Here is a 17,867-nt window from a genome sequence, read left to right on the forward strand (position 1 = left end):
CAAATGTTCTTGTTCTATTGGCAGATAATTTTGCTTAGTTCAAGTAAAATACCCCTCATTTTTGTATTTTTTTTTCTTGTTTTTGAACACTGACTTTTTGCAGTGAGTTGCAAGTCTTTACTGCAAAATATACAGATTTTCTTTTTACAATGTGCATATAAAAAATATATATATAATATTCAAAAGTATAGGCAAATTCATTTATTATTCGCTGTGACAAGCCTAACTGCAATGTGGCCCTTGACGAAAACCAGTGTGACACCCCTGGACTAGAAGGTCCCGTTCCTCGTTCTTTACCTGCCCAGCACGGTCATGGCCTCGCCGTCGTCCTTGCACCCGAGCAGCTGGTGGATGTTGGCGTGCAGCACGGAGAGCGCCAGCTGAAAGATCACCTTGATGCCGTCGTAGAAGAAGCAGTCCACCACCACCACGGCGCTCTCAAACGGCATGACCGACAGGAAGAGGGTGAGGAACCAGGAGAGCGAGATGGTGGAGATGACGCCCAGGTCCTGCATGCAGTCGTACAGCTGGGGCACGTACTCGCGAGCCAGCTCCTCGAACACGCCTTGATCCACCAGAGCTCCTGGCATGGATGCAAGATCACAATGGGACCTCCAGGTAAATAACCTTCTTTCTATTCTTGTAATGTCCTCCTATGTATATAAGGAACATTGTGAGTCCTAAACAGCAGCAGTAGACCATGTGATTTCTCTCAGCCAATCAGGGAAGGCCGGTAATAATACCGTAATTTCCGGACTATAAGCCGCACCTGACTATAAGCCGCACCAGCTAAATTTAGGGGAACATACAGATTGCTCCATATATAAGCCGCACCCGACTATAAGCCGCAGGGTTTTGATGTGTAATTAGCGTAGTATATAGGGGTTCCTGCTACCACGGAGGGGATTGTCGGGACAGAGATGACTGTTTGGGAACGCAAAGCGTCCCATTTATTAACAATAAATCTTTCAATCATTCAATCAAACTTTCACATCTTTGACAAGGCGAACAGCATTCGTGCAGAGTACAAATAATACAACGGTGCAAAGTAATACAAAGTGCTCACCTGTACGTTATCAAAATAACCAGCCTACCGCTATATGAAAAGTCAGTCTTTAATCATTGTGTCATCGTCTTCCTCCTGCGTACTAAAACCACCGAAATCCTCTTCGTCGGTGTCGGAGAAGAACAGGCCGTGAATAAGCCGCACCCTTGTATAAGCCGCAGGGACCAGAACGAGGGGAAAAAGTAGCGGCTTATAGTCCGGAAATTACGGTAATAGTAAAAGTGCCACAATAAAATAGACATTTACAATATTTGCAGTGCCAAGACAACAATATATATATATATATTTTTTTTTTACTTTCAAGTTATTACAGTAAAAAAAAACATGTCTCACAACCCTTATGGTGGGGGGTAATTGTGTTTCTTTTTAAAAACATTTTAAAGTAATATATTTTACCAACAAATCACCATTAATAATAATAATACAACAAAATAATAATAGAAATACCTTAAAGAAATACAAGTTAATACAGTAAAACACAATATACAGGACTACAATTCTGGAAATGCGGAGTAATTTTGTTTCTTTTTAAAAAAAGATTTGGAATATATTTTTCACTATTAATAATAATACAACAAAACAAAAATAATAATAATATTAGGTATTACAGTAAAAAAATGTCTCACACTATACAGTACTGTAACAATTTTGGGGGGTTAATTTAATCTTTTTTGAAGTACTGTAAAATACTTTTACCCACTTATTATAAACAATAATAATATTAATATAAAAACGTTACTGAAGATAAAAAATCTTGCCAATTTCCACATAGTGCAACAAAATTATATTGTAGTTGAAAACCATTACAAATATAAAAATAATGAATCAAAAGTGCGAAAAAGTAGCTAGTAGTTATGGGTAAATGAGTGTATTGCACACTCACTAGCTGTATTGACACGGCATTGATACGGTGTTGTTGTTTCAAAGTAAAACTGATGTCAAATGAAGCAGTAATTGTGTTTCTTTTGAAAAATATTTTGAAGTAATATATTTTACCAACATATCACCATTAATAATAAGAATAATACAACAAAATAGTAATAGAAATACCTTAAAAAATTACAAGTTAATACAGTAAAACACAATATACAGGACTATAATTCTCAAAATGTGGAGTAATTTTGTTTCTTTTTAAAAAAAGATTTGGAAGTAATATATTTTTACCAACATATCACCATTAATAATAATAATAAAACCAAATAATATTAGCAATACCTTAAAAAAATACAAGTTACTACAATTAAACACAATATACAGTACTACGATTCTCAAAATGTGGAGTAATTTTGTTTCTTTTTTTTTTTTTTATGTGGAAGTAATATATTTATCACTATTAATAATAATAAAACAAAACAAAAATAATAATATTAGGTATTTTCATTCATTTATTTTATTTTTTTAATTTTTTTTTTAATTTCAGGCAAAGACATAAAAAAGTACAAAGTTGACAACACATAATAATATAAATGAATATAGTGCAAAAGGTAATGTATAGTATGTAAAATACACTGTATTACAGTATAAAAAAGCCTCACACTATACAGTACTGTAACAATTTTGGGGGGTTAATTTAATATTTTTTGAAGTACTGTAATATACTTTTATCCACTTATTATAAACAATAGTAATATTAATATAAGTAATATATTTTTACAAACATATCACCATTAATAATAATAATAAAACCAAATATTAGCAATACCTTAAAAAAATACAAGCTACTACAGTAAAACACAATATACAGTACTAAAATTCTCAAAATGGAGTAATTTTGTTTCTTTTTAAAAAAAAATGTGGAAGTAATACATTTATCACTATTAATACAACAAAACAAAAATAATAATATTAGGTATTACAGTAAAAAAAAAAGTCTCACACTATACAGTACTGTAACAATTTTGGGGGGTTAATTTAATCTTTTTTGAAGTACTGTAAAATACTTTTACCCACTTATTATAAACAATAATATTAATATAAAAACGTTACTGAAGATAAAAAATCTTGCCAATTTCCACATAGTGCAACAAAATTATATTGTAGTTGAAAACCATTACAAATATAAAAATAATGAATCAAAAGTGCGAAAAAGTAGCTAGTAGTTATGGGTAAATGAGTGTATTGCACACTCACTAGCTGTATTGACACGGCATTGATACGGTGTTGTTGTTTCAAAGTAAAACTGATGTCAAATGAAGTGTGAGTGTGAATTATATTTATATAGCGCTTTTCTCTAGTGACTCAAAGCGCTTTACATAGTGAAACCCAATATCAAAGTTACATTTAAAGCAGTGTGGGTGGCACTGGGAGCAGGTGGGTATAGTGTCTTGCCCAAGGACACAACAGCAGTGACTAGGATGGCGGAAGCGGGGATCGAACCTGCAACCCTCAAGTTGCTGGCACAGCCGCTCTACCGCCCCCAAAAAAGCACACCATTTACTGAAGGACGAGCTGTCACTTTGAAGCCGAAAGAAGCGCTTCCTGATAAACACTGTTTAATCCACAGCAGATGTATCAGTCGTAGGTTTTTTTCTTAAAGTGACACACTTGCTGGGTCACAGGCTTATGAAACACTCCTTGTGCGTCATAAGGCATGCATGCTTCAGTATGGTTTGACCCATCCGATGAAGAAAAGCAACATACTGACCTACGACCCTGGTGTTGTAGTAGTCTGGCAGCATCCTCTCACAGAGCGCCACTAACAACCAGAAGGCCTCCTCCTCTTTAGCGTAGAGCAGCAACACCGACGTCACGATATTCATGGCCTGAAGCATCCAAGAAATATCTTTCAAATTCTTGCACGTTATCATTATGTCCACCCAGACCGGCGTACGCTACCTGGCAGTATCCGATGTTTGGGTTTCTGAAGGCGTAAGCGGTTAGGACCCGGCGAAGTGCGGCGATACCGATCTCGTTCTGGAAAGCGGGGTGCTCCGGCAGCGAGCGGTGAAGGTCTCGCTCGATCTCCTCCGTGGCCAAGTTGTACTTCCCCATCGACCTCTCCACCAGGTCTTCGTAATAGCCGGGATTGGTGGCCATCTCGTTGATCGCCCCTGGAAAATGTTCCAGGTGAGGACAGCGATAGGTGAGAGTACCGTATTTCCTTGAATAGCCGCAGGGGCGCTAATTAATTTAAAACCTCCTGTCACTCCGGCGTTTACCGGAAGCCTGCGGGATGGCCGTGCATGCGCTAATTATTTTAAAACCTCTTCTCACTCCGGCGTTTACCAAAAGGAATGCGGTAAATTTAGGCGTGCGCTTTGAGTGTGATGTAAGCATACCATCATGAAAAGCACATTTACTAAAAAAAAAACGTTATTATGGTCTTACCTGTATTTATAAATGGAGTCCATTTGCAGCTCCTTCCGACCAAAAGCATCGATAAGTTGTTTATAGAAGTCTTCCTTATTTTCTTTCTTCAGTTTTAAAAGTCTCTCTGTCTCGATGGAGATATTCCTTTAATTATTACCTCCTGCTTCCATTGAAAGTCCAGTTTAGAAAACTGTTTTATTTTAGATAGCGGTATGTAATCCTCCATGTTAAAAGTTCAGGCGAGAGGGGAAAAAAAGACGATCTGTTGCTGCGTGTTGTCACTTCTTCTGCAGTACCGGAAGTCGCAAGAAGGATCACTAGCGCCCTCTACCACCAGGAGGCGGGAGTCTTTTAATGACTCATACCGTATTTGATACACGCAGCTACGGTATATTAATAAAACATAGCTGCTTACTGTTCTTTTTAGCATACCGTACCGGTATTCAATAGCTTGGACCTTAAATCCTACTGAATAACTCTTTATCTTTTTTCCTTTGTGCAATTGCAAACTACTGAAATCGGCTTCCTCCATTTTGAAAATGACGACAGGTAAAGCGTCACTCGTGACGTAACGAATTTGACCCGGCGGAAGTTCTAGACATATGCTAAATATTTTGCGAAACGAGTTTGACCCGGCGAAAATGATAGACATGTGGTAATAAAATTAATATTTTGCGAAACGAATTTGATCCGGCGTTAATAATGAACCGGCGATAAGGCCAAGCATGCGTTAATTATTTTAAGAAAGGAGTTTGACCCGGCTGTAATTCTAGACGTGCGAATACTATATTCCATGCGCCAATTCAAGGAAATACGGTATACAGTACAGGCCAAAAGTTTGGACACACCTTCTTTCTCCTCATTACATTTTCTTTATTTTCATGACTATTTACGTTGTAGATTGTCACATCAAAACTATGAATGAACACATGTGGAGTTATGTACTTAACCAAAAAAGGTGAAATAACTGAAAATATGTTTTATATTCTAGTTTCTTCAAAATAGCCACCCTTTGCTCTGATTACTGCTTTGCACACTCTTGGCATTCTCTCCACACTGCAAAAACTGAAATGTAAGTAAGATGAAATATCTCAAATAAAGGTGATATTTGCTTATTTTCTGTCTGATAAGATAATTCTTCTCACTAAGCAGATTTTATGTTAGAGTGTTTTACTTGTTTTAAGGGTTTTGCTCCTAAATGATCTCAGTAAGATATTACAGCTTGTTGCTGAGATTTGATGAGCTATATTGAGTAAAACATGCTTGAAACTAGAATATCAACTGTTGCAAAGCTGTGTCATCAACACTCACAAGTATAAAACTACTTTTTTAAAGTAATAATTTCTTATTTCAAGCATGAAAAAAAAATCATGACTGACACGATTGTGTCTCATAATTAAAACAGATGACAGCCAAATGGACTTTGCTGTTTTATTTTCAATGAAACAATATAAAATAGGTACTCATATAGTAGTACAGTTGGCACAGTACAGTAAACTGACAGTTAATATTTAAACATTTGACATTTCAAACAATTTTGAACAGAAATAGTTCATGCACATTCAAGTAAATTCTTCAAAATTACAATAAAAATTTTTTTGGCTGGGGGGCCGGGCTGTATATATGCGCACTAATTGACTGAAAAAGCATGTACTTGGTGCGATGATGTCATGTTATGGATAGAAAAATGCATCTTTAGACAATATGATTAGCCTGAGCGGCTAGGAGACCCCGAGAGTAACAAGCGCTTGCCTTGTTGCCTTTCCATTAAGAACAATTAATTTGTTTTTAGTAAAAGTTTGCTGGTTTCAATAAATCATAATGCGGAGCGCATATCATTATGTCAAGATAATGGCACTAGCATTTACTTAATTTAAGAATATTTTTCAACATATTGAGCAAAATGGTCTCTTTTTTTTTTCTACCAAGAAAAGTGCACTTGTTATTAGTGAGAATATACTTATTTTAAGGTATTTTTGGGTTCATTGAAATGAGCTAATTTTACTTGTTTTGGAAAGTCTTGACAAGCCACATTTTCTTGTTCTATTGGCAGATAATTTTGCTTACTTCAAATAAAATACCCCTCATTTTATTTTATTTTTTTCTTTTTTGCAGTGCATGAGCTTCAAGAGGTAGTCACTTGAAATGGTTTTGACTTCACAGGTGTCATAGTTTTGATGCCTTCAGTGACAATCTACAATGTAAATAGTCATGAAAATAAAGAAAAGGCATTGAATGAGGAGAAGGTGTGTACACACTTACACTGTATATGCCATGTGACTCAAACTCACCAGAGAAGAGCAGCCAGAGCTCTCCTCTCATGCTCTCGGGGATGCCTTTCAGGACCAGTTCTTTGGTCTTATCGGTGCGGTACATGCACACCCCCTGGCCGTACTCGGTGAAGTGGTTCTTCCAGGCTTGCTCCTTCAGGAACTCTTTAGCCTGATCAAACAAGCAAGAATAAACATTTAAAGAAAGGCTTCTTAAATGGTTGCAGAGTAAGCTTCCCCGATATTGATGTCGAAAAACTGCGCCCATAGCTGTGTTTGCTAGCTCTCAGTTTGTAGCGTGCACAAAGCACTTAATGGAGCATGGCGAGATGGATATTTACAACCTTTATTTAACCAGATAAGAAACCCATTGAGATCAAGATTTATTTCACAAGGGTCACCCATATGGATATGATACTATTAAAAAAGAAAAAACGCAAAACAAATATTGCGGTCCAAAACGCGACACTTGTCAAAAAAAATTCTAGTTTCATATTACAAAGTCTCAAAGGCAGAAGCGTATTGAAAAAAATCCAGTAACAAACGTGTCCGCATTATTCAAGTTACTGCATCATGCACTGAACTTAATCATTGTGGCCAACAGGTGTCACAAAAAAACAACAATTACCATTCCACTACAACTTAAAGACAACATAAGTCCATTCCAGGTGTTTTTTTTAAATAAATACTGTAATAATGAATAATAATTGGTTACATTTATATAGCGCTTTACAGATAACTGAGAACCTATGGCAGTTTGGCTCGGTTGGTAAAGCGGCCGCGCCAGCAACTTGAGAGTTCCAGGTTCGATCACCGCCACCGCCATCCTCGTCACTGCCTTTGTGTCTTTGGGCAAGACACTTTACCCACCTTTTGATTGATTGATTGAAACTTTTATTAGTAGATTGCACAATACAGTACATATTCCGTACAATTGACCACTAAATGGTAACACCCGAATAAGTTTTTCAACTTGTTCAATTCATCAATTCATGCTCCCAGTGCCACCCACACTGGCTTAAATGTAACTTCAATAATGGGTTTCACTATGTAAAGCGCTTTATAAATACAACACACTTTTTTTCTTAGCCACAGTCTGGACCCCCCTCGCCAAGAGCCCAGTCTGAGACCTTTTTTTTTTTTTTTTTACAACTCATCTCCCCGCGTTCACCTTTTTCCTACCTTTTAAGGAGCGTCGTAACGGGCCGCACCGTCTGTCTCCCTGTACATTGTTTGTCTAACCTTACAGGGTTTCCCACACATTCATTTATTTTTGGCGGCCCGCCACGAAAGAATGACGTCCGCCACAAATAATAAAAAAAAAAATTTAATTTTTTTTTTTTTTTAAAAACAATTTTTTTTTTTTTGTCCTGTCCAGCTTCTCAGGCAAATCATATAGTTGATGTAGATGCCCATATAGGCTGTTCAGATTTACTTTACAAAAGAGAAGTGTAGGATACTTCTCTTGTTGCCTTATTTGTATTTGACCACTACTGTTTTCTGTTTATTTGTTACTGACTGTGGCAGGACACCTCTGCCTCTGTTTCACTTTATGTTGCTGGTAAATAATATGGTTGTAGTAGTAGGCTAAAGTTAAATTATTTAGTATGCACTAATTAAAGGGGCAGAGCTTTGAGACATTTTAGCTTTTATATTTTATAAGATATATTTTTTGTAAGAACCACAATTAATAAATATATTTCAGTGAATAACTTATTGTTCAAATCTGTATATAAATATGTACATAAAGTGTTGTAATTATATTGTAAAATGGATGGATGGACGTTTAAAACAAAACTGTTATTAATTAGTAAGTATACATTTTTTGAGCCTTTTTAGAGAAAATCAAATCATTGTAGTAAATTATGCAAATGACTCGATGACGTCATGGTGACCACGCCCATAGCCACGCCCCCACCGCCACAGGTATCTTGACAGTTTATGGGAAACACTGCCTTAAACGGAATTGTGCTGTGAACCTGAATTTCCCCCCGGGTCTCAAAAAGTATTGTATTTTTCGGACTATAAGTCGCAGTTTTTTTCATAGTTTGGGGTGCGACTTATACTCAGGAGCGACTTATGTGTGAAATTATTAACACATTAGCGTAAAATATCAAATAATATTATTGATGTCATTCACGTAAGAGACTAGACGTATAAGATTTCATGGGATTTAGCGATTAGGAGTGACAGATTGTTTGGTAAACGTATAGCATGTTCTATATGTTATAGTTATTTGAATGACTCTTACCATAATATGTTACGTTAACATACCAGTTGGTTATTTATGCCTCATATAACGTACACTTATTCAGCCTGTTGTTCACTTTTCTTTATTTATTTTAAATTGCCTTTCAAATGTCTGTTCTTGGTGTTGGCTTTTATCAAATACATTTCCCCAAAAAATGCGACTTATACTCCAGTGCGACTTATATATGTTTTTTCCTTCTTTATTATGCATTTTCGGCCAGTGCGACTTATACTCCGGAGCGACTTATAGTCCGAAAAATACGGTATATCTAAATTTCAGATTTAAGCAAAATAAGTATACTTTACATTATTAATGCATATATTTTGTTGCTTATAGAAAAAGGCTGTCATAATAAAGACTGGAAGTTGTGTTCCATGGTGTGTGAGCCAGCTCACCAGTTTGGGATTGAACTCCTCTGGCGAGCGGCGGCGGTACATGGTCATGAGGGCCTGCGTGGCGGTGGGCACGCTGCTGTCGTTCAGGTTGAAGCTCCGCTCGCCCTCCGAACTCAGGCTGTGCTGTGGGCTGGTGGAGAGCAGCGACCCGTGCTGGGAGTAAACCTTGAAAAGCATTAAAAAAAAACCCACATCTTCAGGGACAAAAGCGCAGGTTCTGATATCGGCTACGCCGGAACGATCCCCACCTCGTCGTCGGAGCTGTTGAGGCTGCCGGTGAGTTCCCGCTCCATGCCACTCTTGGAGGGGGTCTGCTGCAGGAAGTCGGAGATCCTCTGCACCAGGAAGTCTCGGTCCTTCAGGTTGGCGAACAGGAAAGTCATGCGGTTCTTGGTGCTGATGGAGACCGGGCTGGGCAGCACGTTGGAGCTGTCTGCCTTCTCCACGATGGTCACCTGCAGGACGTGGTGGACCATGCAGCTAAATCTTCCAGTATGATATTTTAACATTGTTTGCCACATGCACTTGGCGGTGGTGTACAACTGCACTGCATCATAATGAGAGGTGCCACATTTTTTGGCCAATTTATGTGAGGGTCAGTGTTAGAATAATTGTTTGTAGATTATCACAAAAACTTTGTGTTGAAATGAGTTCCGGGCAAGAAGACAAAAGCTGTCTTTGAAAGCTACCAAGAGTAAGGCTCGTAAAACTCCACTGTGTGGGGGGCGCGGGGGGGGGGGGGGGGGGGGGGAGCAAGATGAAGGTGTTCCTGTGTTCTTTCATGTATGGTAATCAACAGAAGGATGTTGTTCTGGCCCAAGGACTTCAGAGCGGAGAGAAGACAGGATCTGCCCACTTTCCAGACGACCTCTTTTTGAAGTATTTTACGAACTCTTTTTGAACTATTTTGTGGAACTCTTTTTGAACTATTTTACGAACTCTTTTTGAACTGACCTTTCCTGTGAATTGTTTACGACCTTTTCTGTGAACTTTTTGCGACCTTTGTTCTTTGGAAACAGCCGTAGCCATGTGGTCCAAAATAAAAGAAGGAGGCATGCAATCTTTTGGCAGAGCGTGCTGGAGACTGTACAAGAGTACAGTGTGTCCAGGCGTTTCTCCTTAATTGAGTCCAAATTGAATTCTGTCTCTGTTTCATTCTTTGCCTATTATCTTGTTTAATAGATGTCAGCCGTGTTTGGACCGGACAGTCAGTATATTAAAAACAGCTCTCAGTATGATATCTGAAGCACTACCACAACATTAAAGAGAGCCTAAGTACATATGGCCATTGGATGAAGGCCATATAAATCATGTGATTTCTCTCAGCCAATTAGGGAAGAGGAAATAATTGCAAAAAATGGTATAATAAAATATAATAAAATACTAAACTTCAATACAATAATGTATAATTAAATATCAAATAATTTGATATTAATAATACAAATAATGAAAAGACAAAAAATTACAAGCTATTTAAGTAAACATAAGGTCTAAGAATATACTACTGAATATATTTGGGGATTTTTTTTTAAAATAATTTTGCTAAGATATTATTATAAATATAATAATGCCATTATTATATATATTTACAAAATTTTTTTTGAAAAAACTTCCCAAAAAAATGTCTCACTACAATACAATTTTAGAAGTTAAAAAGGTTACATTTCAATATGACCAAATGGAAGGAAATCATAGCGATATTATTTATTATTATTACAAATATAATAAATATTTATTTTTTTGTTTGCAAAAAATGGTATATTAAAATAGAATAAAATAGTATAATGCAATACAGTAATAAAGCATATAATTAAATATCAAATAATTTGATATTAATGCAAATAATGAAAATACAAAAAATTACAAGTTATTTAAGTAAACAAAAGGTCTAAAAATGTACTGCTGAATATATTGGGGGATTTTTTTTTTCAAATAATTTTGCAAAGATATAACTATTTTTCACAATTTTAAAGCCATTATTATAAATATTTAAAAGTGTCTCACTACAATACAATTTTAGAAGTTAGAAAGGTAAAATTTCAATGTGACAAAATGCAGGGAAATCATAGTAATATTATTTATTATTATTGGCCCTGTGATGAGGTGGCGACTTGTCCAGGGTGTACCCCGCCTTCCGCCCGAATACAGCTGAGATAGGCTACAGCACACCCTGCGACCCCAAAAGGGACAAGCGGTAGAAAATGGATGGATGGATGATTACACATATAATAATAAATACATTTTTTGGTTTGAAAAAGTTTAAGTTCAATAAATGTCTTGCTAAGTCCTACAATAACCTTCTTGGGATGAACTAAGGCATTAGATCAGGGGTCACCAACGCGGTGCCCGCGGGCACCAGGTAGCCCGTAAGGACCAGATGAGTAGCCCGCTGGCCTGTTCTAAAAATAGCTCAAATAGCAGCACTTACCAGTGAGCTGCCTCTATTTTTTAAATTGTATTTATTTACTAGCAAGCTGGTCTCGCTTTGCTCGACATTTTTAATTCTAAGAGAGACAAAACTCAAATAGAATTTGAAAATCCAAGAAAATATTTTAAAGACTTGGTCTTCACTTGTTTGAATAAATTCATTAATTTTTTATACTTTGCTTCTTATAACTTTCAGAAAGACAATTTTAGAGAAAAAATACAACCTTAAAAATGATTTTAGGATTTTTAAACACATACCTTTTTACCTTTTAAATTCCTTCCTCTTCTTTCTTGACAATTTAAATCAATGTTCAAGTAAATTTATTTTTTTTATTGTAAAGAATAATAAATACATTTTAATTTAATTCTTCATTTTAGCTTCTGTTTTTTCGACGAAGAATATTTGTGAAATATTTCTTCAAACTTATTATGATTAAAATTCAAAAAAATTATTCTGGCAAATCTAGAAAATCTGTAGAATCAAATTTAAATCTTATTTCAAAGTCTTTTGAATTTCTTTTAAAATTGTTGTTCTGGAAAATCTAGAAGAAATAATGATTTGTCTTTGTTAGAAATATAGCTTGGTCCATCCATCCATCCATCCATTTTCTACCGCTTATTCCCTTTGGGGTCGCGGGGGCGCTGGAGCCTATCTCAGCTACAATCGGGCGGAAGGCGGGGTACACCCTGGACAAGTCGCCACCTCATCGCTTGGTCCAATTTGTTATATATTCTAACAAAGTGTAGATTGGATTTTAACCTATTTAAAACATGTCATCAAAATTCTAAAATGAATCTTAATCAGGAAAAATGACTAATGATGTTCCATAAATTATTTTTTAAATTTTTTCAAAAAGATTCGAATTAGCTAGTTTTTCTCTTCTTTTTTTCGGTTGAATTTTGAATTTTTAAAGAGTCGAAATTGAAGATAAACTATGTTTCAAAATTTAATAGTCATTTTTTTCGTGTTTTCTCCTCTTTTAAACCGTTCAATTAAGTGTAAATATCATTAATTATTAATAATAACATAGAGTTAAAGGTAAATTGAGCAAATTGGCTATTTCTGGCAATTTATTTAAGTGTGTATCAAACTGGTAGCCCTTCGCATTAATCACTACCCAAGAAGTAGCTCTTGCTTTCAAAAAGGTTGGTGACCCCTGCATTAGATGATGTAATCATGTGTGAGGGTACAGTATGTGGTCACTTCTTTTGCTGGACTGACCTCCCGAAGTGGAATAATGAGGCTACACTGCATCTCCTCCTTGCTGGTGAAGCAGATGTAGTTGGTGGAGACAAACATCTGTCCCAGAATGTGCATTTTGTTAAAAGGGGTCCACAGGGTGCAGCCTGTGTGCCCGTCCAGTTTTTCATCTTTGGGCAGACGGAACAGCGCCCTGTAACGCTCGCTCTTGGCTCTGGCATCCAAGTCCCTGGAGATATGACCGTACAGTCATTAAATAGCTGACATTTGCATGAAAGAGGTCAGAGTCGTGTAACAAGTCACCTCTTGAGGGCCGACACCTTCTTGGGCGACTTCTTCTTGAGTTTGGGCAGCGAGCGGTCCGCCTCGAAGCCCTTGTTGTCCAGGAGCTGACGCATGGCGATGTTGGCCAGCTGCTCCGCCAGCTTGAAGGTCTCGTTGATGTTGAGGAAGACGGAGAAGACGTGCTCGTGGCTGCGCGTGCTCACCTTGATGCCGTCGGGCAGCAGGAGGGTGGCGCTCTTCTCCAGCTGCGTGATGTCCGCCCAGCGCACCACCAGTTTGACTGATGGGGAGAGAGAGACAAATAGACTGTGGGAGATGAAAGTCAACCACACCGCCTGTGTCAGTGCGTAAAACAATGTGACCATTTCTCCCAGCTGATGGAATGACAAATCTGTAACAATAATGTTCCCCTCCAGTCCTGCAGGGCAGTGGTCCCCAACCACCGGGCCGCGGACCGGTACGATTGGTACCGGGCCGCACAAGAAATTAAAAAAAAAAAAATTTTTTTTTTTTTTTTTTTTTTTTAATGAAATCAACATAAAAATCACAATATATACATTATATATCAATATAGACCAATACATTCTGCAGGGATACAGTCCGTAAGCACACATGATTGTATTTATTTATGTAAAAAAAAATAAAAAAATAAAAAAAAAAATTTAAATTTTTTTTAATGATCATTATGGAGCAGGTGCCGACTACTGCACACATCTGCTGGATTCATGCCGCACTTGGCCCCATTGCAAGACGACTAATGGAGAAAAGTGAAAGATATGAACCTCTATCCCAGGGGTGTCCAAAGTGCGGCCCGGGGGCCATTTGCGGCCCGCAGCTAATTGTTTACCGGCCCGCCACACATTCTGCAAAAATTGCAAAATTGATAATATTGCAAAAATTTAAAAAAACATTTTAAAAAAGTGGAATGAGGTGAAATCTAACAAGAAAAAGTTGCAATGTTGACACAAAAGCTGCCATGCAGGCTGTTTTTTTTCTTTTGTCTTTGTTTATTTTTCTTTTTTTTGCCATTGCTAAAAAAAAAAAAAAAGACTAAAAATCTATGTTATAATGAATTATTAGTTAAAAAATATCACATTAAAATGTTTTATGTGGAAAAAATATTGCATATATTGTGTGGTTGCCATATAAAAACAAAGTTTTATTCGACAAAAGCGCATAAAACAAACAAAATAATAGTTCAAACGTAAAATGGACAGATATATCTGAAGTTGAGCTCGTAATTTAAGTGTTAAAAGTAAAAATAAGCTAATAAAAATGTCTCACTTTATGAGTGGGGGACCTTTTGGATCCCAAATATATTTGGTAGGATTTTATTTAACTTTTCACTGTGATTACTCAAAAATATTAAATAATTAAAATCAATGGTGTCCTGCATGATTGATCTTTTAAGGCTCTAATTACTAAATACTGCATATTTCAGTTTTACTATAAAAAACCAAGTTGTCTTTGACAGAAACCTTTTTTTTTTTTTTTACTTTATATCAACCTCAAGTTGATATAGAGATTTACTGTAAGCGTTAAATTAAAAAAAATAATAATTTGACTTATTTTTAACAGTTTAATGACTGAGACCCTTTATAGTCCCCGGGAGCCCTAAAGGTTAAAAAAAAAAAAAAAATCCATATATTTTGTTAAGGTTTGAAAATGAAAAATATCAAAATGGCCCCCGCTTGCTTAAATTTTTCCGTGTACGGCCCTCAGTGGAAAAAGTTTGGACACCCCTGCTCTATCCAGATCTGCACCAAAATCTAACTTTCTACTGTCTTTCTTGGCTTATATCCAACATCCCTTCAGAGTTTTGTAGTTTGAGTATAACTAATAAAACCACGATCAAAGAACTACTTTGAAAAGTGTGTCTTTTAATGGCCTAAAACAGGCTGTAGTTATTGATTTTTTCTATTTAATTTTTTATAATTATATTTATCTACCCATCCATCCATCCATTTTCTCCGAGGTCGGGTCGCGGGGGCAGCAGCCTAAGCAGAGAAGCCCAGACTTCCCTCTCCCCAGCCACTTCGTCCAGCTCCTCCCGGGGGATCCCGAGGCGTTCCCAGGCCAGCGGGGAGACATAACCTTCCCAACGTGTCCTGGGTCTTCCCCGTGGCCTCCTACCGGTCAGACGTGCCCCGAACGCCTCCCTAGGGAGGCGTTCGGGTGGCTTCCTGACCAGATGCCCGAGCCACCTCATCTGGCTCCTCTCCATGTGGAGGAGCAGCGGCTTTACTCTGAGTTCCTCCCGGATGACAGAGCTTCTCACCCTATTTATTTACCAGTATTTATTTATTTATATCTAAATTTACCTGTTAATACATTTTTAAATGCATTTATTGATTTATATGAATTTAACAATTTATATTTGAACATTTATTTTGATGCAATACTTTTCAGATATTAAATGTAGCCAAAAACAGAAGAAAATAAACAAAATAGATCAATGTAAGTGTGTATAAAAGCTTCTGTGGCTAATTTACCAAGTAGCACTTCAGCTTGAAATGCATGCACAACCACAATGTATACCACTGGGCATCCTCTGACTGTTGATGATATATGTGCATATGTGCAAATGACAGAAAAATGTGAAGCACATTGAATTTAAACGGGATCTGAACATAATGTGTGATTAAGCACACAAAAAGCATTTGCAGTGGACTTTAAACGGCTACAAATGCCAAATATCATGCATTCCGGTAGGACACAATACAATCAGGTTAGAGGTTGTTAAACGGTTGAAGTGAAAGTCTCCAGAAAGAGGACGGATAAAAGATACAAGGTTTCTCTTTGGTTGTTTAGTGTTGAATGAGAGACAATAGTTTATTGTTGAATGTAGACTGTATGCTTCTTACAGGACGCCTGGACTTGCAATGTGTTCCAGTGAATTCTGTCCATGCCTGTCAAAACTGTGACCACGGTGATAAACATAGCATTAAATGAACTGAGATTTATCATTATATGCTTTATGGATTCTGACAAAAAGTCAGAAGTCACCCGTACAGAGCCACAATCATGTGTTTATGCTAGCAAACAATCCAGTTTGACAAGAGCGTCAAACAAAGTTCCAAAAGTCATCGACATGTTTAGCACTAGACCTGGGCTGGTAACAAATTATGCTGGACGATATATTGACCTAAAAATGATGTAATAATAATAATACACAATAATAATGCAAGTATACTCTTACAAATGCAATAAACTTGTATTTCTCCTATATCTTTTAAATATCCAAGTTAAATAAAACAAAAAAATAATAAAAATAAAATATGCCGTCCGTCACAGTTATTATTATTATTATTACCGTGGTATTGTTAAATGTGTTCAAAAAGTACTTACGCACACTGAAATCTTTTTTACCAAGTTTTTTTTCAATAACTAAAATAAATAGACACACATATACTTTCTTGGTAGAATAAAAATCAAATATCGTTCTGGCTTCATTAGAGCCTATTAATGTTTTTATTTGTGTGCTTAACTATCCATTCATCCATTTTCTACCGCTTGTCCCTTTCGGGTTGCGGGGGGTGCTGGTGCCTATCGCAGCTGCATTCGGGCGGAAGGCGGGGTACACCCTGGACAAGTCGCCACCTCATCACAGGGCCAACACGGATAGACAGACAACATTCACACTCACATTCACACACTAGGGACCATTTAGTGTTGCCAATCAACCTATTTTCCATTTCAATTTGTAAACGTTTTTTTAGAAGAATGTTTTTTAATGAATGCAAATTGGGTGATCCCTTCGCTCCGTGTTTGTGAGACGTCACGCGAGTTCACTTCCTGTTGAAAACACCTCCATCTGTTTTAACTCAACGCTGCCGAGCATAGATTGATCACTTTGTGCGAAGACGGCAGGGTCTCTATGTTCAATGTGAATACTGTACACTGCAAAAACTGAAATCTAAGTAAGATTTAAAAATATCTCAAATAAGGGTGATATTTGCTTATTTTCTGTCTGACAAGATAATTCTTCTCACTAAGCAGATTTTATGTTAGAGTGTTTTACTTGTTTTAAGTGTTTTGCTCCTAAATGATGTCAGTAAGATATTACAGCTTGTTGCTGAGATTTGATGAGCTATATTGAGTAAAACATGCTTGAAACTAGAATATCAACTGTTGCAAAGCTGTGTCATCAACACTCACAAGTATAAAAATACTTTTTTTAAAGTAATCATTTATTATTTCAAGCATGAAAAAAAAAAATCATGACTTTGACACAATTGTGTCTCATAATTAAAACAGATGACAGCCAAATGGACTTTGCTGTTTTATTTTCAATGAAACAATAGAAAATAGGTACTCATATAGTAGTACAGTTGGCACAGTACAGTAAACTGACAGTTAATATTTAAACATTTAACATGTGACATTTCTAACTATTTTGAACAGAAATAGTTCATGCACATTCAGGTAAATTCTTCAAAATTACAATTAAAAAAATGTTGGCCGGGGGCCGGGCTGTATATATGCGCACTAATTGACTGAAAGAGCACGCACTTGGCACGATGATGTCATGTTATCGTTTGAAAAATGCATTTTTAGACCATATGATTAGCCTGAGTGGCTAGGAGACCCCGAGAGTAACAAGCGCTTGCCTTGTTGCCTTTCCATTAAGAACAATAAATTACTTTTTAGTATAAGTAAATGT

General features: G+C 36.7%; 1 protein-coding gene across 4 annotated transcripts in view; it reads right to left on the reverse strand.

Annotated features, from left to right (window-relative positions):
• tbc1d9 (TBC1 domain family, member 9 (with GRAM domain)) overlaps positions 1 to 17,867 on the reverse strand; it is a 111,736-nt gene that overhangs the window by 30,206 nt on the left and 63,663 nt on the right. For all 4 annotated transcript variants that reach the window (XR_009823804.1, XM_062032880.1, XM_062032881.1 and 1 more), the window contains 8 exons: positions 13,223 to 13,484; positions 12,941 to 13,148; positions 9,540 to 9,746; positions 9,292 to 9,456; positions 6,667 to 6,817; positions 3,902 to 4,116; positions 3,711 to 3,828; positions 298 to 583 (listed from right to left, as the gene is read on the reverse strand). Coding sequence is in view for 3 of the 4 variants with exons in the window: in XM_062032880.1 (XP_061888864.1) it covers positions 298 to 583; positions 3,711 to 3,828; positions 3,902 to 4,116; positions 6,667 to 6,817; positions 9,292 to 9,456; positions 9,540 to 9,746; positions 12,941 to 13,148; positions 13,223 to 13,484 (1,612 nt within the window). In the remaining variant the exon portion in view is untranslated. The remainder of the gene's footprint in view (positions 1 to 297; positions 584 to 3,710; positions 3,829 to 3,901; positions 4,117 to 6,666; positions 6,818 to 9,291; positions 9,457 to 9,539; positions 9,747 to 12,940; positions 13,149 to 13,222; positions 13,485 to 17,867) is intronic.

This window comes from Entelurus aequoreus, linkage group LG22 (genome assembly GCF_033978785.1).
Source record: "Entelurus aequoreus isolate RoL-2023_Sb linkage group LG22, RoL_Eaeq_v1.1, whole genome shotgun sequence".
Lineage (NCBI taxonomy): Eukaryota > Metazoa > Chordata > Actinopteri > Syngnathiformes > Syngnathidae > Entelurus > Entelurus aequoreus.